At 37.2% G+C, this 18,194-nt stretch overlaps 1 protein-coding gene across 1 annotated transcript in view; it reads right to left on the bottom strand.

The window, feature by feature from the left end:
* The window catches only part of LOC138703275 (solute carrier family 2, facilitated glucose transporter member 10-like), a 59,461-nt gene extending 45,065 nt beyond the window's left edge, over nt 1–14,396 (bottom strand). Inside the window, exons 1-2 of the mRNA XM_069831021.1 lie at nt 13,706–14,396; nt 1,140–1,732 (exon numbers count right to left, since the gene is read on the bottom strand). Of these exons, the coding sequence (XP_069687122.1) occupies nt 1,140–1,732; nt 13,706–14,024 (912 nt within the window). The 5' untranslated portion in view covers nt 14,025–14,396. The remainder of the gene's footprint in view (nt 1–1,139; nt 1,733–13,705) is intronic.
* Nucleotides 14,397–18,194: the final 3,798 nt, after the last annotated feature.

Genomic DNA, 18,194 nt, shown 5'->3' with positions numbered 1-18,194 from the left:
GCTTTTAATATGTTTTTATGAAACTTTAAGATGCCTATTTGGTGTGCTTGCTATTTTTACGTTCATGCATATTTAATTTCTTATCCTACAAGTACCTGATGATGCCGGATAAGGCGAAAGTACTTGTAGCCACTACTTGTTTTTAAATGCTATTCATTTATTGAATGATTCATAATAAATGGACAGCCAAATGAAGGTTCTTTTTATCACAATTTATTTATTAATGGGAAGACAAATACACACAAAGTTACCAGTAGATCCCATACAACTTAAACCCAGATGGTCTAATCTTAAAAATATAGCACAGACAGACAGAACCAATAACGAGAAAAACGCAAATTACTTTAACAGACGACACAGAGTCAAAGATTTAAAACAACTGCTGAAAGGAGAGAAAGTGTGGAATGTGGACTTAAGAAGATATGGTAATACTGTGGAGCAGATTCATCCCAGATCATATAGTGGAGGTTGGTGAGAAGAAGTTTACAAGGAACAGATGTCTCTTAATTCCGGCAGGAGAAGGAGAGAAACAAAATGAATCATGGATACCATGGAAAGTTGGGGAAGAAAGGAATGAAGGTGTTATTCAGGGAGAGAACAAAGAGAGTATTAATTGCAAGAAAGACATAAGAAATGGGATGTTGCTAAGAAGTGGCAGAAAAAGTGTTTAAGAGAATGTTTTACCACAGTCTAGTACATACAGTCACAAAGCTTGAGGTGATGACAGTACTTGTGCCGGTACTATTTCACATTGTCTGTGATGAGGCGATAGTGGCGATCCTAGTGGTTAGCAACTATCTATGGATGCATATTCCCTACATATTGAGTTTCGTGACTGTATATACTAGACTGTGGTTTTACTATGTAGAGAAGGAGAGATGTAATGACATAGAGATGGCCATGGTTATTATGGAGATGTGGTTATTGATTTGCACTGATTGTTAACCTTATTCTCTTTTAAATAAATGTTCATGTTAAAACACTTACTTTTTCTTCAACCCACTCTCCCTCTCTCCTTCCTTTTCCCCACTTTCGAATAAATTGTTGCTATTACATTAGACTGTCGTTTTTTCAATAAGCAACACAGTTTTTCGAATACAATTAATCTTAATAACTGAAGCTTTACTGCATATACTAACCTTAATGATATTCAATATGATAGTTGCCACTGTGAAGGCTGCATCTGGACACACCCCAACGAGCATAAACACACGAGGTGCATAGTACAGTACTGTGGGTCTACCTGAAAACTGCTGCATGAACATGAGTCCAAAGGCCAGCAGCAGAGTTTCAGCAAGGTTACCCATGGCACAGCAGCTAGGAGACTGTTTGCTTTGCGAACTCTGAGACATCTGCAGCAATTTGAAGTGGGGCGAGTGTGGAAGGAAGAGTGCTACAAGACCTTGAGTAGCAGCTGGGATTGCACTCAACCATATAACCATTCGCCACTGTGTATCATCTCCAATGCCAGCTATGCTTGAAAGTAATAAACCTGTCGCTACACCCAACTGGTGTAACAAAACAGCACGACCTCTAGACTGTGCTTCCGACACCTCTGCTGCATAAATACATTGTGTCACAGCAGAGAGGGCACCACCAAACCCCGCCATTAATCTTCCACACAACAGAAGGGGATATGAACTGGCCAGAGCTGAGATCACAGACCCCAACACCAACATACTTGCTGTACAGCATATAGTCCATCTTCGACCACAGCCATCAATCACAATTCCTGCAATACAAAACAAGAAATATAGTTCCACTACACAAGTTTAATACACAATTTCAATCATTTATTCCAAGTCACACAGTGTAAAATGACACTCAAGGAGTGAAAAGAAAGACAACTACAGTAGAATCCCTCTTATCCAACATCAAAGGGACCAGGCTAGTTCCGGATACGAAATTTTGACGGATAATTGAATAAATACAGGTATATACAAAAAAAAAAGTTCGTCTTTCATGGTGCCAAATGTTGAAACTGCAGCCATGTGAAGTTTATTTCCCTATTACTTGCTCATAACTGAATAAACATAAAAACTGGTGGATTTTTCTTATTAAAACACATCCCACAAAACATATAATATATTAATTTTAGGTTTGAATATTCACTGAAAATGAAAGTTCGTGTGAACTTCCTAATGTGGCAACACTGACGGCCCGAACATAACTAAATAAACATAAAAATTGTGTGGATTTTCTTTATTAAAACACATCACTTAACCAAATAATACACTAATTTCAGGATCGAATATTCACTGAAAATGAAAGTTTGTGGCAACTTCTAATGTGGCAATACTAACATCCCGAACATAATTAAACAAACATGAAAACTGTGTGGATTTTCTTTATTAAAACACATCACACAACACAAATAATACACTAATTTTAGGTTCGAAAATTCACTGAAAATGAAAGTTCGTGCGAACTTCCTAATGTGGCAAAACGGACAGTCCAGATTGTGGCAATGTGGCAGAGTGAATTTTTTTTGGACCAGCCAAAAGTGCTGTTGTTTTGGTATTACAATTATTTGGGTGCCGGTTATGAGGGATTTTACTGTAATTACAGAAAAAATTAATATTATGAATTATACATACAGTAGTATTAAGTATTACAGCTAAGTTAGTTTTACTGGAACAGTTAAAAGTTCAAGATATTTACTGATATTACCTGCAAAATTTATGAGATGGAAAGTTGCCAAAAATAAAATCATGATTTTCAAAAGATAGAGGACCTAAGAATCCGTACAGCAAACTTTATTTTGGAATAAATCAATACAAACATAATATGTTCTATGAAAATTAGAAGGATATAAACAATAATATTACAAATGTCATTAAAGTCACTGGTGGACAAATCAACAGGTTACGTAATTTTGAACAAAAATGAAATGTGAAAATGTTCAGGAACTTCAACAGACAACAATTATCATTTTTCTCATACACATAAGAAATAGAAGAACCATTTCAAATAAATGCTGCAATTCAGATGATCAAAATACATTTTAATTACTGCAGATAGAGAATGTGACAGTCTTTAGGACAACGAATTGAAAAGATGACATGTGAATACTGAGATCAACAGGTATAAAACTTAGCAGCATCATAAAGTTCGGTCCATAATACACTACACTGAGAACTATGAACTATGTAATATGTGTGGAGACAGCTTGGCAATGCTGGTCTTCATACTAGAAGGTGAATCATTTAAAACTTGCACTGCAAATATTTTTCTGAAATGGAAGGTGCTATTGATGTGCTATTTTCACAGAACTGAAGTGTAACCAAGGGCTCATAATTGTAGCCCATACACAGATTTTAATAATTATCACAATGTGTATTCTTTTTAGAAAGTTACATTTTTTTTTCAAATGGAACAATGCTATTGACATTAACAAAATAGAACTAATGTCAATGGTGTTTTTTGCAGGTTTCTAGTGCAAGTAGTTCACGAGATATCGTATTTTGAAAATGTAAATACCGACAGTTGTCTGCTCCATTCAACTGCTTAGTTACTAGGCTATGATGTTCTTATATAAATCCCACAAGGGTAGCTCCCTTCAGTAAGGGTTGCCAAAAGACACAGCATACTAAACAAATAAAAATAAACATTTGTGTTATCAGTTATCAGTATTTATGATTATTATTTTCAAATGGAAGCTACCCTTGAGAAAATATGTTTATTCAATAATTATTAGTAATGAGATAGATTATAAAGAAATTTAGGTGTACAGGTGATTACGTAAAATCTGAACAGAACATTTAATTACGTCTATAACAATAATTTTCAAAATTTTTAAAGGAATTCCAAAGGACTTAAAACATTCAACTGAGAATTTTGGAATTGTTCCACTTGCTCCAAACAATAGTCCAAATACTTCAATCTGTCCTTGTATATGATAATAATCCCTAAAGTATTGAATTGTAGGGTCATAGAAGGTCTTTTCCTCATGTACTGCTGCACGTTGTTCAACTGCAGTTTCAAAGTGCACAGTGGGATCGATGATAATTGCTCTGTCATTTCCTCTATCAATGCCAATGATGTCAACTCGCCAAGAACTTCCATCCTTTGTTTACATTTTGTTTCCTTTACACTGATTGCACTGCGACTTCCTTATCAGTTACTTTGTGATAGTTGAAGAAGTAGGACGTGGTGGAAGATGGTATTTATCAATGAAAAAGCCGACATCCTCATGGTGTATGGAGAATAAAGGAAGAATGCTGTTCCTTCTTGTACTGTGTATGCGGAAAGATTTCCCAATAGATGTCAACCATCTCGACAATTATTTGTGAACCTCTTCAACCAATTACGTGAAACTAGGGTTACCAAACGTCCGTATTTAGCAAGACATGTCCGTATTTTGAAGGTTTGTCCTGCCGTCCATATTTATTTTTGAAGATTTGTTAAATGTCCGTATTTTTATGGAAAAGTCCCAATCATCTCATTTTTTTATAATTACATTTCAAAACATAATTCTGAATTGCGAATAAAACTATAGTTTTTCGCCCAAATATATTTTTTATTCAGAGTCTGAACTCACTGCAATGGTAGAATAATGTTCCAAGTATTAGCATCACTGGTCAATAAACTTTCGTTACAACGTTACAATAGTGCTGCAAGTATTTGCATCAATGGTCAGTATTCTCTTTCGAATACAAGCCACGAATAAACCATGACAGACCACACTTTGTCCGTAAAATCGGTCGATCGGCGTGCATAAACAGTAGCATGATTCGATGACTCATGATACCATCAGTAACACGAGGCTGAGCCAATTTAATATTTTTTTCATCCGAAAATCACCATCAGTAAAACTGTAAACATACGAAATTATTCTTCCAAATGCAGTGAAGGTCTTTGTTTCAGTGATCTGTCATATATAGTGAGTGAAGTAAAAGGTAAAAAGGTAAAGGTATCCCCTTAACATGTCATGAAGGCACTTGGGGGGGCATGGAGGTAGAGCTCCATGCTTTCCATGACCTCGGCACTAGAATGAGATGGTGTGGTCAGCACCACACTCTGACCACCTTTTACCCCTGGGAAAGACCCAGTACTCAATTTTATGGTGAGTGAAGTAGTTTTTGTAATTATGGCTACATGTAAAATTTGTTTAAAAAATAGGTTGGTGTTTCTCATGTAGGCCTATGTTTCTGTATAGTGCTGGAATTAAAATGTACTGTACTTTGATTGTATTTTTTTTTTTTTTGTTTCAACTGTACAGATAATTGTTTAATATATGCCTAAGCAACTTAACAAGCAATAATCAATTAAATTCGACTTTTGAATCTGAAAAAGCCCTAAAGAATAGGACATCTACAAATGTTTTTGGTTCGGACTTTGTCCTGCTTTTTGAACTAGTTTGTCCTGTTTTTCACTAATGAGTATCTGGTAACCCTACGTGAAACTGGAAGTGTAACACCTAGAAAATGTAACAGAAACAAACGAGTGACTGAAGAAGAGGGTGAAATTAATGTTCTAGCTGCTGTTGCTGTAGATTCGCAAGTTAGTTCCTGTGTAATCGCACAAGGAAGTGGCATGAGTCAAGCAAGTATACTATTTGTTCTCCACTATCACAAGTTACATCCATATCATGTCTCTCTCCATCAAGAACTGCATGGAAACAATTTTGAGAATCGTGTTAACTTTTATACATGGGCATTAAGACGAGATACATCAGATTTATCATGCATCTTGTTTACTGATGAAGCCAAGTAAACCTCAGAAATAATACCTGTTGGCTTCGTCAAGTGGAATGTCATTGTCCATGGAGTTTAAATGTGTGGTGTGGTGTGGTGTGAACCATCAGCTCATAGGCCCTTTTTTCATAGAAGGAACACAGATTCTCAGCCTCCTAACAAACCAACTTCCACAGATGTTAGAAAATGTTCCATTGCAAACTAGGAGGAACCTGTGATATCAGCATGATGACTGTCCAGCTCATAGTGCATGATGTACTACAGCTTGTCTTCACAGATTGTTTCAAAATTGTTGGATTGGACAAAGGGAACCTGTACCTTGGCTGGCCCGTTCACCAGATTTGATCCTTTAGATTTTTTTCTGTGGGGAAAGTTAAAAGACACTGTCTACAAGGACATACCAACTACACCAGATAATATGAAACAACGTATTACTACTGCCTGCACCGAAATTTCTGCTGAAATGCTAGAATGTATGCAGCAATTTTTACGTGGCAGACTGGAAGCTTGTATTGACGCTGGTGGTCGTCATTTTGAACACAACCTGTGAAGGCCAAGTTTCTCTTTCTTTGTCAGAATCCAAAGAATTAGTTTATTCACTTTTGTTTTGCTAAAGTTACTGCAAACACAAATGTCGGTATTTACAATTTTTAAAATATGATATCTCGTAAAGTACTAGCACTAGAAACCTACAAAAAAAAAACACCATTGACATTCTAATTTACTCTAATTTTATTTTGTTAATGTCAATAGGCATTGTTCCATTTGAAAAAATGTAACTTTCTAAAAAAAAATACACATAAGTTACTAAACATTATTAAAATCTGTGTATGGGCTACAATTATGAGCCCTTGATTACACTTCAATGCTGTGAAAACTGCACATCAGTAGCACCTTTCATTTCAGAAAAATACTTACAGTGCAAGTTTTAGATGATTCACCTGGTATAACAGAAAATACGTTGCTACACAGTGGACCCATCTCTGTATAGATTTTATTATGCCACACGGAAGGCAGTTTGATGTGAACTGACAGAAATAAAGTTACATAAATTTCAACAACTGACTTCTTATTAATTGTTCCATTTTATTCACCTAATGTAAATTGTATAGACTACAATTCGGATAAGTTAGTTATGGGAGTGGGAAATATAAGTGGTGGGTGTAGCTATGTTTTCAATAAAGTCGCTAGCCGACTTAAGTCAGCTATGTAGCAGTTCAAGCATAGCTCTTTGCTAAAGGAAAGCATTTTCTATAGATGGACAAACGCATTACATGTTTCTCACTGTAGTGTGTTACAGGCCTTACAAGGTGAGTTGTCGGAGAGAAATTTTGAAGATTCTAAAAAGAAACATCTGAATTTTAACTGCCTTTATGCTGAATCATATTTATACTTCGGTACGTTTTGTATACGAGGGACGTCCAGAAAGTTAGTTTTCTTAGGCCGTCAACAAAAAGAAAACACAATCCCATGGACAAACTTCACAGTAGCAGATACAGCAAGTGTTGCACTATTTTTCCACATAATCACCACCAGAATTGATACATCTGTCATACTATAAGATCAACTTTTGTAACCCTGTGTCATAGAAGTCTGCTGCCTGGGATAGGAACCAGTGTGTAACAGCCACAGTGTCACCTGGTGCATACCATTGCCACGTCACTACTCTGTCACGCACGCAAGAACTGCCTGATTCCAAACAGTAGCATCAGTATAGCAGATGAAGATGGTGCCCACTGCGAGGTTCGTTCTGTGATAAAAATTTTTCATAATGAGCAAGCAGATGGTGTATCCCTGATGCAGGCAATTTTCAGAAGGTCAGCAGAATGTGCATGATGTGGAGTGCAGTGGGCAGCCATCCTTCATCAGGGATGACCTTGTGGAGCAAGTGCGGCAGTGCATTGTGGAGAACTGTTGCTTCACGATTACAGAACTCAGCAGCCATTTTTCGCAAATTTCCCGCTCTTTATTGCACGAAATTGTCACGAAGCATATATTGTTTAAGAAAGTGTGTGCCAGGCGGATGCCGAAGCAACTGATACTCGAACACAAAACAAAGATCATGGAATCAGCATTTACATTTCTGAAGCAGTACCACAATGACGGCAACGAGTTTTTGGACTGGATTGTCACAGGCAATGAAACATGGGTTGCGCATTTTACCACAGAAACCAAACAGCAATCAATGCATTGGCGTCACAGTGGATCTTCAACCAGGACCAAATTAAAGCAGACTTTGTTGGCGCGGAAAGTGTTGTGCACGGTCTTCTGGGACAGAAAGGACATTCTGCTCATTGAGTTCCTGGCCAAAGGTGAGACAGTGAATGCTGAACGTTACTGTGCAACACTGCAGAATTTGGAAGGGCTATTCAGAACAAGTGGCGCAGGATGCTCAGTGTAGGTGTTGTGATCCTGCACGATAACACTCGGCCACACATGGCTCGGCTCACAACAGCTCTTCTGCAGCATTCCACTGGGAGGTTTTGACCATCCATTCTATAGCCCGGATCTCGCCCCCAGTGATTTCCATGTTTTCTTGCACATCAAGAAATTCCTGTCCAATCAGCATCGCACTATGACAGTGATGCAGAGTTGCAGTGGCTGTTACATACTGGTTCCTATCTCAAGCAGCAGACTTCTATGACGCAGGGTTACAAAAGTTGATCCCACAATATGACAAATATCTCAATTCTGGTGGTGATTATGTGGAAAAACAGTGCAACACTTGCTGTATCCGCTACAATAAAGTTTGTCCATGGAATTGTTTTCTTTTTGTTAACGATCTAGGGAAACTTATTTTCTGGAAGCCCCTCGTACAATGTTACAATAGTGAATATTAGACTAATCGAAGAAAATGCTCCAAACAACCACAAACATCGAATTCGTGCCAGTGACTCGCAATTAACACATTCTCGCAAACCGAATCAAAAGCTGAACTGGCGATTCGAACGTAATATAGTCCTGTCTTTATCCCTGGTTTAAAGAACGAATACTATCAATTGAAAAGATATTCTATGAACAGATATAAGATCACCTTCAGAATCAGCCAAGTCTGTTGAGGACAAAGGCAAATCGTCCCAATCAGAATACTTGCCCTTGCCCGAAAAGAAAGATCTATCAACTAGAAGGAAAGGTTGTTCCTTTTTATGAAAAAAGATGAAAGACCTAAAATGGTGACAAAAATTCAAGCTCGATTTAAATACGTAATAGCTTGTGATAAACCCATCACTGGGAAAAGCAACTTGTTCAAGGCGGCAACAGAGAAGATATGTTAAACAAGTAATGGTATTCTCAAACTTCGAAAATGCAGTAAACCTGGGTCATCTGATTTACAAGTCCAACATTCAAATTTGGGCCAGAGAGAGGGTGTAGCATAGATCAGTCTCCTATGACGCACCCTGAGCAACGACTGTAGGTAAATTGGAGTATTCAACTGGTTTCATATTGGTGAATGACGAAAGTTAAGTATCCACCATTACTAAAACAAAGAGATTTTTATGTAAATGTACTTTATAACAACTGTTACAAAAGATATCTTTGCGATGTTTGGAGTCTTATGTTTAAGGCATGAATGTAAACAAATGGGAATTCTTTATATCACAACTAATTTGTATGTAACATGACAAATGTGAAGGTTGCCTCTGCTTAAACGCACTGGAAAATCAGATGATTCTTTTTAGATTCGATAACTATGCCATTAGTTCTTGCTAATGATATAGAAATATCCAATATTTATTTCTGACAACTCGAGTACTTCCCTTTTTAGTCACATACTGCAGTCTTCTGGGTTGATTTCCAGTTTATGGAGTGCACAATGGGTCATTTGTGACTAAGTTCTTTAGTAGCAGAATATATCCTTATATAGTAAGGAAGAAAAATATGAAGAGTAAATGAGAAAAACAATGTTATGTTAAAAAAAAAAAAAACATTCATAATTCATTTAAAATTCAACTGAAATTTGTTACCCTTTGAAAGAACGTACAAAATCTGTGTTTGATGGGAAGATTATTGTCGTTGTTGTTTAGTCAACTGTCTGAAGACAGATCTGAATCTTATAAGATATAAATGACAATGGACCTTTAAAATCAGCATTTAAATGTGCGAAACAGACAATGACCTTTACAGAACTTTCTTGCTGTCTATATAGGTTTACCTTCTGCACAGACAGGAAATGGAGTCTTATATTCTCGAGATGATATGTTAGATGGTTGCTCCTGACCCTAGATATTCTAGGATGGCAAAGTGAAATATTAAAATTGAACAACTTGCTATTATTGGTTGCGCTACAAATTACTGATACTGATCAGCCTTGATGTTTTTCATTTTGGGATGATAAACAATTTCGACTCTAGATGCCAAAGCACGATTTTCTAATTCTAAATTTTATTGGAAGGTTTCCTGTTGAATACAAATGAGTATGTTGGTCGCTGATGACTTGAAATGTTCGTCCTATTAGATATGATTTCCATTTATTTAGACATTCCACTGTGGCAACATCTGTTTCTTCAATTGAAGAATGTAATCTTTCTGACTCTGACAAAATCCGTGAAAAGAATGCAATGAGATGTCCATCCTGATGACTCAGTGTTACTACTAGAGCAACATCTCAGGCTTTGGTTTCTACAACTAAAGTCTAAGTAACTAGAGTGTCTGAGATGTCCTACTTCAATCTGGCAAAGTCTTCCAAGTCAAGGGAGGGGGGGGGGGGGATTTTTCAACAAATGACCAGATTTTATCCGGAAAATACCTATTTCAAATAATGTGCATAAAGTCACAAAAAAGGTACAGCTCATGCATTTTGTCAAGACACTCACGATGTGCAGTATGGGAACAACGTTTCTGTAGAGGGGGTAGGAATAGAAGGGAAGGTCAGGCGTGTGTCTTCTGAGTTAAAGGTAAATATTAACCCATTCCCCTACAATTCGTAAGTAGACTCATGCAAACTCGTGCGCAGCTCTGTAGGAAGAGTGGGGGAGTGTCTGGACATAATGCATGCACTGAAAGTCATGAGTAGAGACGGGATTTTAAAGGGAATCCCCCTTTTTTATTTCAACACGAAACATGAAATAATTACAATGTTTTTCCTATATTTTTTTCCGATAAGTCTATAACTTCCTGAGCAAGCGAAAATAAATATGAGTAGTTTAATATCAAAGACGGACATCTGTCGTCTCCATAGTTTTGATCTAAAGGCAATTTTTTTAATTCACAGTGTTCTTTGTAATATTTAACACAATTTATTTTATAAATGTAGTGTTAGAGTTTGCATATGGTTTCACTATAACTGGAAAGAGCATGAAAAATTGTATAAAAAAACCACAGCTATCTATATTTCGATTGAGGTCAGATGTCCGTCTTTGACATTAAGCTACTCATATCGTTCTTCTTCTGACTCCAGACATTGAAAAACTAATAAAGTGTGCTGATTTAGAGTTCAATTGATGTTGAGTGGTCATTTTCTGTTTACAAAGACATTCTGCATTCAAAGAGTAGGTTATTTTACGATGCTTTATCAACATCTTAGGTTATTTAGCATCTGAATGAGATTAAAGTGATAATGCCGGTGAAATGAGTCTGGGGTCCAACACCAGAAGTTACCCAGCATTTGCTCATATTGGGTTGAGGACAAACCCCAGAAAAAACCTTAACCACGTAACTTGCCCCGACTGGGAATCGAACCCGGGCCACCTGGTTTCGCGGCCAGACACGGCCACAGGTGTGGATGTATTCAAAGAGGCAGAATCATATTGAAACATATTGAAATGTTGAATGTCATCAAATACAACACTTTCCTCATGTTGTGAAGAGATAAATGTAAGATTGTGTGTGCCATGTGTATCCATGAATATGCTGAAGTGTGTTTTGGGCAGTAATATAGTCCTTTTTGAAGTCCTTTTTTTTTTTTTTGGTTATAACTTTCCCTCTTTTGTCCTTTTTTGATGAAAAATTTTCCCTTTAAAATCCGGTCTCTGGTTAGGAGACACACGTAGAAAGAGGAGGATTTGAACTGAACAGAGCTGGGCACATAAAAGTGTAAAACCAAAATGACTTAATGGATTTACTGAGGTCTCAGTGAATTGGCTCTTATTTTCGTCGTGTCTGTGGCTCAGGTCTAGCACTCTGATCTTATAACCAGGTGGTCCAGGTTCGATTTCCGAATTTTTGGTGGAGAAAGTAGATGTTGTAGAGGCTATTTCTCGAAGTTCCAGTTTCATTTTTTCATTCCACCAGCACTCCCTTTCAAACTGGGGTGAAGTCTTGGGTGTAGTATGGGTTTCCAATCTGATACAGGAAGGGCTTAGGGCAGCAGACACTGAGGCTTATTACGTACCCATATGTGGATGAGAACCGACCAACAGGGCGAAAGCAGTATGGTCCACCTGTCAGCAATGGATTCACGAATAACATCCAAGTCACCTGTCGGACATACAGGTATCCACAGGTTGGGTGTGTTTACAGCTCTTGTAGTTATCACATCGTGTGCTACAATTTTTAGGTTATTTTGAATTATTTCAGTTTTTTTTCTTTCTTTACAATTGCATTACGACATTAAGGTACAGACAATTGATGGAGCACAGAAATTTTATTACGGCGTTAAGGTACAGACAATTGATGGAGCACAGATATTTTAGAGGACAAGCGACCAGGTTCATAAGCAAACCATTAGTTGAGATAATGACATTTGTTCTGTTTCGTTATATATCATCCCTAAGTAGCTAGAACAAGTGCCAGGGAAAAAAATTAGCATAAATAAGTAGTGCGATAAAGAACGTAAATGAAACAAAGCAAAAGAAAGAAGGAAAAAAAGAAAAGATAAAAACAAGATGGTTCATTTCCACAACTAATGCAATGCAGCTCATTAATTTAAACTAAATCAAGTTAATGTTCAAATTCATGATTTAAACAAGTCCTGGAGTATTGAATCACTTCATACAGATCATTTCTATCATGGACAGCTTTAGTCTAGTGGAGAGAGTGCCTACATCCCATGCAGTTGGTCGACTCTATGCCCCGAAGATTGCAGGTGGTGATATGTGGACAAAATATTAGGTCCACATATCTTTTTATATTTTTAATTGACTGCAAACAGGTAATATGTACAGAGACAGCACAAAGAGAGGCTTATAGCCACCCAACTCGAACTCAAAGCAGACAGCACACATACAAATGTACTGGTGTGAATCAGCTCTTCAATACTTAAACTTTTTCACCACTGAGAGTAGCACCATCAATTGTTTCTAAGTTTGTGCAAATGTATTTATTTGCTTGACTTATAGTCGAGTCATCTGTACCGTAAATAAAAGAAAAGTTAAGTGCCGACACAAATTTCGTACCGAAATTAGAGTTGAAAGTGGGGCCTGGAGGAGAGGTGCAGGTAGGCAAGTTCACTCTGTGGACGTGGAAGAGGTAGGCGGCAGGGAGGGGCAGCACATACATCTCATTTCCGTGTGTTTCCTTACTGATTAGAGAAAAGGTGAGTTTTCATAAGGTCAAATCAGTGACAGGTCAGGTTATGTTAGTTTTGGCGTTTGATATGCCTTGCATATACTCACAAGTGTCTAAGAATGTCATTTCCCCACCCAAACCACTCTCTCCCATCCTATCCCATACTGTCTTTGGTGGGGGTGGGGGGGTCTGTGCTATCAGCCTTCCTTTGGTAACGCTATTGTAAAGATTTACTTTTTATTTTTTTTTATTTTTTACCAGCCGTGTGTTGTGCGTGGCCAGGATTGATTATTCACCACCTAGGCACTAATTACTGTACAGTAAATTCTAAATCACTACACCTAGCGTTAATTAATGACACTTCAAGATCATATTGTAAAGTAAGATTTGTTGCAGTTGTAGGGTTGCAATACTAATGCTAAAATGTTTAAGAATTTCCTTTCAACACCAATATTCCTAGTATATAAGAATGAACGAATCACTTTTGCATAAATTACCAATTTTGAAAAATAAAGATATTTCGCTTTGCTGACGATGCCGGTAGGTTCTAAAATATAACTTACCTCCTATAAATGAAGCAATTATAGCCCCAGTGAGCCACGTGCTAGCTATTATATGTTGTTCCATACAACTTAACTCAAAAGTTTCTTTTATTTGTGGCAACATATTCGTTCCAATTCCCATGTCATAACCAAATGCAAGGCCACCCAACGCAGCCACAAATGACGCCAGTAAAAGGGCAATGTGACTTCTGGACGTAACATCAGTAACATTTGGACCATTCGCTGAGAGGGGTTGTCTTATCACAAGGGTAGCACCAATTTTCTCTCTATCCTCATTTTTCTCACTAAGGAGAATTGTTGTATCTTCTTCGTCGGACATTATTAATTTCTTGCTATTGGATCTTTTTAAAACACAGAAAACTAACCACTATCTCTCTGTAACGCAATTTCTGCATCACTAATTAGTACGACAACCATGTGTTTTACATTCGGATGTTCAATAACAATCGTTGCAGTTGCTACTGTCACTTTACTGCACAGTGTCACTTGAAGAAACTTTTACTTACAAAACCATCTTCAGTGACTGCTTAGACTGCTTTATGTTTGAAAATGTTCTGTATTTTTATTATTAAAAATTATAACGTAAAAGATCCACTTTATATTCACCAATGATACAAACATGTTTTTCCCATAATAATACAAACGTAGCCTACATTATTAACAGAAGAAACTATAGATGTCATTAGTAAGACTTACACTGTTATAATGTTACATGAAGTAGAGAAATAAGGTTTTTTGTTGAAGGTCATCATAGTTTAATATTCAGCCGCCAGGTTCGCATAAGAGTACTACATTTTACCTGGCACAGTAGACGGGCCTATCTTTAATACGGCACACCAAAATGTTAATCCCCTCAAAAACATACGATGTGGCTCTCTTAACATAATTACGTAATGTAATCAAATTTATTATTATTATTATTATTATTATTATTATTATTATTATTATTATTATTATTATTATTATTATTATTAAACATAAATCGACTCTTGCATTTATTAACAATTAATTAAATTTAATTCACTGTAGAAAATACACATTTCTATTATTATTAATATTAAAGTAAATAACTCTACTCATACCTTCAATGTGAGACTTGGGCCTTCTTAGCTGCACACAGGTGACTGATCCGTGGCGGAATCGTTGACAGTGTAAGCCTCATTTCTTCATCGATGGATTTGAGTCTCTTCCTCTTTGATGTTTTAATTTCAGTTAACGTTGAGATGCCCAGTTCACACATAAATGTAGTTGAAAATGGCAATAACATATTAACTGCCATCTTGGAGGTAGCCGGACTCCTTATTGACAACCAAAATATTTCCAAAGGCACTTCGAGAAGTTTTAATTTCAATATTCTCTCTGCTATTAAATCTGCCAGTTTCTCTTGTACAGTATATTATTCGTAAGAATAATGAATGGATCACGAACCCAGTCGAACTCTTGAACACACTCTCCAAAATAATTCTTGAACTTCTGCTGCAAGATTACTTAATGTTCTTTAATAAGTCCATCAACACTTCATTATCGTCAGCAAGGGATCATATAGTTGGAAACATCTCAAACGACCCATTTTCAATAATCTGTATCCACAAATTAAACTTATACACAAATTCTTGAATTTTATCCATACTAATCAGAATATTTTCGTTCCTACCTTGCATTTTTCTGTTAAGCTCATTCAAATGTACGAAAATATCGGAAATATATGTCAACTTAGATACCGATTCATCATCTGCAAATAAATCCGCGTACTCATGCCCTCAATTGTCAAAAACTGCAACTATCTCCACTTTAAGTTGAATCAATCGCCCACTTTCCCTCGTGATAATCATCGCACTGTGTAGTGTGCTCTGATCCCATTTCCTGACCGAAATGGAAAGAAATAAAAGCCGTGTATTTAGGGGCCGCGATTTGATTAAGTTCACGATTTTTATTACTTCATTCATAACAATTTTCAGAGGAGATGACAAAGACTTAGTAACAATAACTTCGTTGTGAATGTGGCAATGGTCGCTCCGTATGTTAGGATTTACTACACCTACTTTAGACACGAATATTTTCACACGTCCGTTATAGAAGCGGCTCCGTCTATACAAATACTAACGCAATCCTCCCAAGTTAATTCATTACGGACCACATATTCATTAGTTGTACAAAAATATTTCTTCACCCATTCCTCGCTCGTGCAGTTCTTTGCAAAAAAAATTGCTTGCATTGCAATTACATCTTCATCAAAGTATCGAATGTAGGAAGAAGTTGTGCGTGACCACCAATATCGCTAGCGTCATCGATCTGAAGTGAGAACTTCTGGCTCCTCTTTATTTTCTCCTTCATAATGTCTTCGATGTTACTGGACATGTCACTTACTCGGCGGCTGATTGTGTCAACAGAGAGAGATTTTTTTTTTTTTTTTTAATTTTACTAGTAACTCATGAACTCGGGATTATTTTCACCATTTCTTGAACATCGGACATTAACAACGTTTCAGCTATTGTGTTTGTTTGGCCTTTACGATAAATTCGGCTACCTTATAGCTAGCTTCCTGTACTTTTTGCGAAACACGTACCGACGTCGTCATGAGCGTCACTTGTTTTTTTTTTTTATTTTGTTCCAACAACCGACGAAGATAATTCACATCTTTGCTTGAGAGAAAGGAATGTTTTGTTAACAAATGTCGTTTCAATTTATTGGAAACCATAGCAGCATTACTGAGTTTTTCACCACACACAACACACTCGGGGATTGACATGTTTTGTCACCATACCATTTTAATTTTAACTAATTTCATTAATTTCTTACAATAACAGGTAAAAGTTCGCGTCACACCTTTCACCTTGTGAAGGCACACCAGTCTGTACTCTTACACAATTAATAGCAGTGACGGTCGTGATCATTTTTGTTGGTGGGGCTAGATATTTCACAAATTTTGCGGTATATTACGTTAAATAATGCACCAAGAATTTTTATTTCATTTTATTTAATTGTTTCTTCTTAAAAATTAGTTCAGCATAATACAACTAAAACTACCAACTACATACTAACGGAAATTCAACATTAAACTCAGTGGCGTGTATTCCATAGAAGCAAGGTACGCAGTGCATACCCTTAATTTATGACAAAGAAAATGATGAGACGAACGTATTATTTTGTACAGGATGAAACAAGTAATTTTTGCTATCCAGTTTGCAGCGAGTGTCTTCCATTGGTCCCATGTCCATGCCCTATGTATGTACCTACTGTATTCCTTAGTATTATCAGTATTATCACCATCATCCATTTGCTGCGCGTCTCGCCGAAAAATCCCTACCGCAACCGAGTCTCATTCTCCTCGCTCTACCCTTCCAAGCTTCCATTCTGTTTCGTTGGTTCTACTATATATCTGTGGTTGGAAGCAAGAAGCAATGCTTTGAACTGCTTTTCTTTCGCGCGCAAAGAAGACCTTGTTCGGTTTAGTGAGGTTGAATCTACGCCCGATCCGAAGCTATATAACGATCCGAAATAAAGAATGTTTTCTTTTACAAAAATATTTATGGTTAACATCATATGCTGTGTTTCATAAGTGTTTGTAACAGATTTTTTTTCTTATTTAGTGATAAACTGAACTAGTGTTAGACCTACAGTGAACTACGATGCTGTAGTAAGGGGCTGAGGTATGCAATTGCATGAACTGATTTTACTGTAGTGGCAACGTTGATTGTTCGAAATGGGGACGGATACCTGACCTCCAGCTAAATGTGACTGTGTACCGTGTAATATGTGATCTTCCTTGGTGTAATTTTTCTTCTCGGTCGTTTGAAAACTAACAATTAATTTTGCAGAAAGATCTTCCAACTCCTCAATTAAATATTTGCAACGAAGTTAAAACTTGATTAAACCATTTTAATTCTAATTTATATGACAACAGTGACTGGTTTTCTTCAGTTCAAAAATTCTACTGCTGGTCCTGCCTTCTTTTTTTAAAAGGATATAATACGAGTATGAACAATGTCAGCAAGGCTATAAAAACACAGTCTTCCTCAGAATCACCTGCATGCAATAATACTGGGGAAAAAAAGGCCATCACCGTAAAATTTGAACTATCGCGAAGACGCTATACGAACGCAAAAGCAGTACGAGTGGTGCTTCGGGCTGCAGGATTTAACTCAGGGGGGCTCTTGATTCCACTGGCCTCGGTCGACACTCAAGAGGAGGACTCTGACACTCAAGTGGAGGAATCTGAAGCACAAGAGGACTGTGACACACAAGAGGAGGACTCCGACACGCAAGAGGAAGACTCTGGCACTCAAGAGGAGGACTCTGACACGCAAGAGGAAGACTCTAGCACTCAAGAGCAGGACTCTGACACGCAAGAGGAGGACTGGCACTCGAGAGGAGGACTCTGACACGCAAGAGGAGGACTCTGAGGCGTAGGACGAGGACTTTGAAACGGAACAGGAGGACTCTGAAGCGCAAGAGGACTCTGAAGCACAAGAGGAGGACTCTAAGGCGC

This window comes from Periplaneta americana, chromosome 7 (assembly GCF_040183065.1).
Source record: "Periplaneta americana isolate PAMFEO1 chromosome 7, P.americana_PAMFEO1_priV1, whole genome shotgun sequence".
Lineage (NCBI taxonomy): Eukaryota > Metazoa > Arthropoda > Insecta > Blattodea > Blattidae > Periplaneta > Periplaneta americana.
This window is presented reverse-complemented; position numbering and strand designations above follow the sequence as displayed.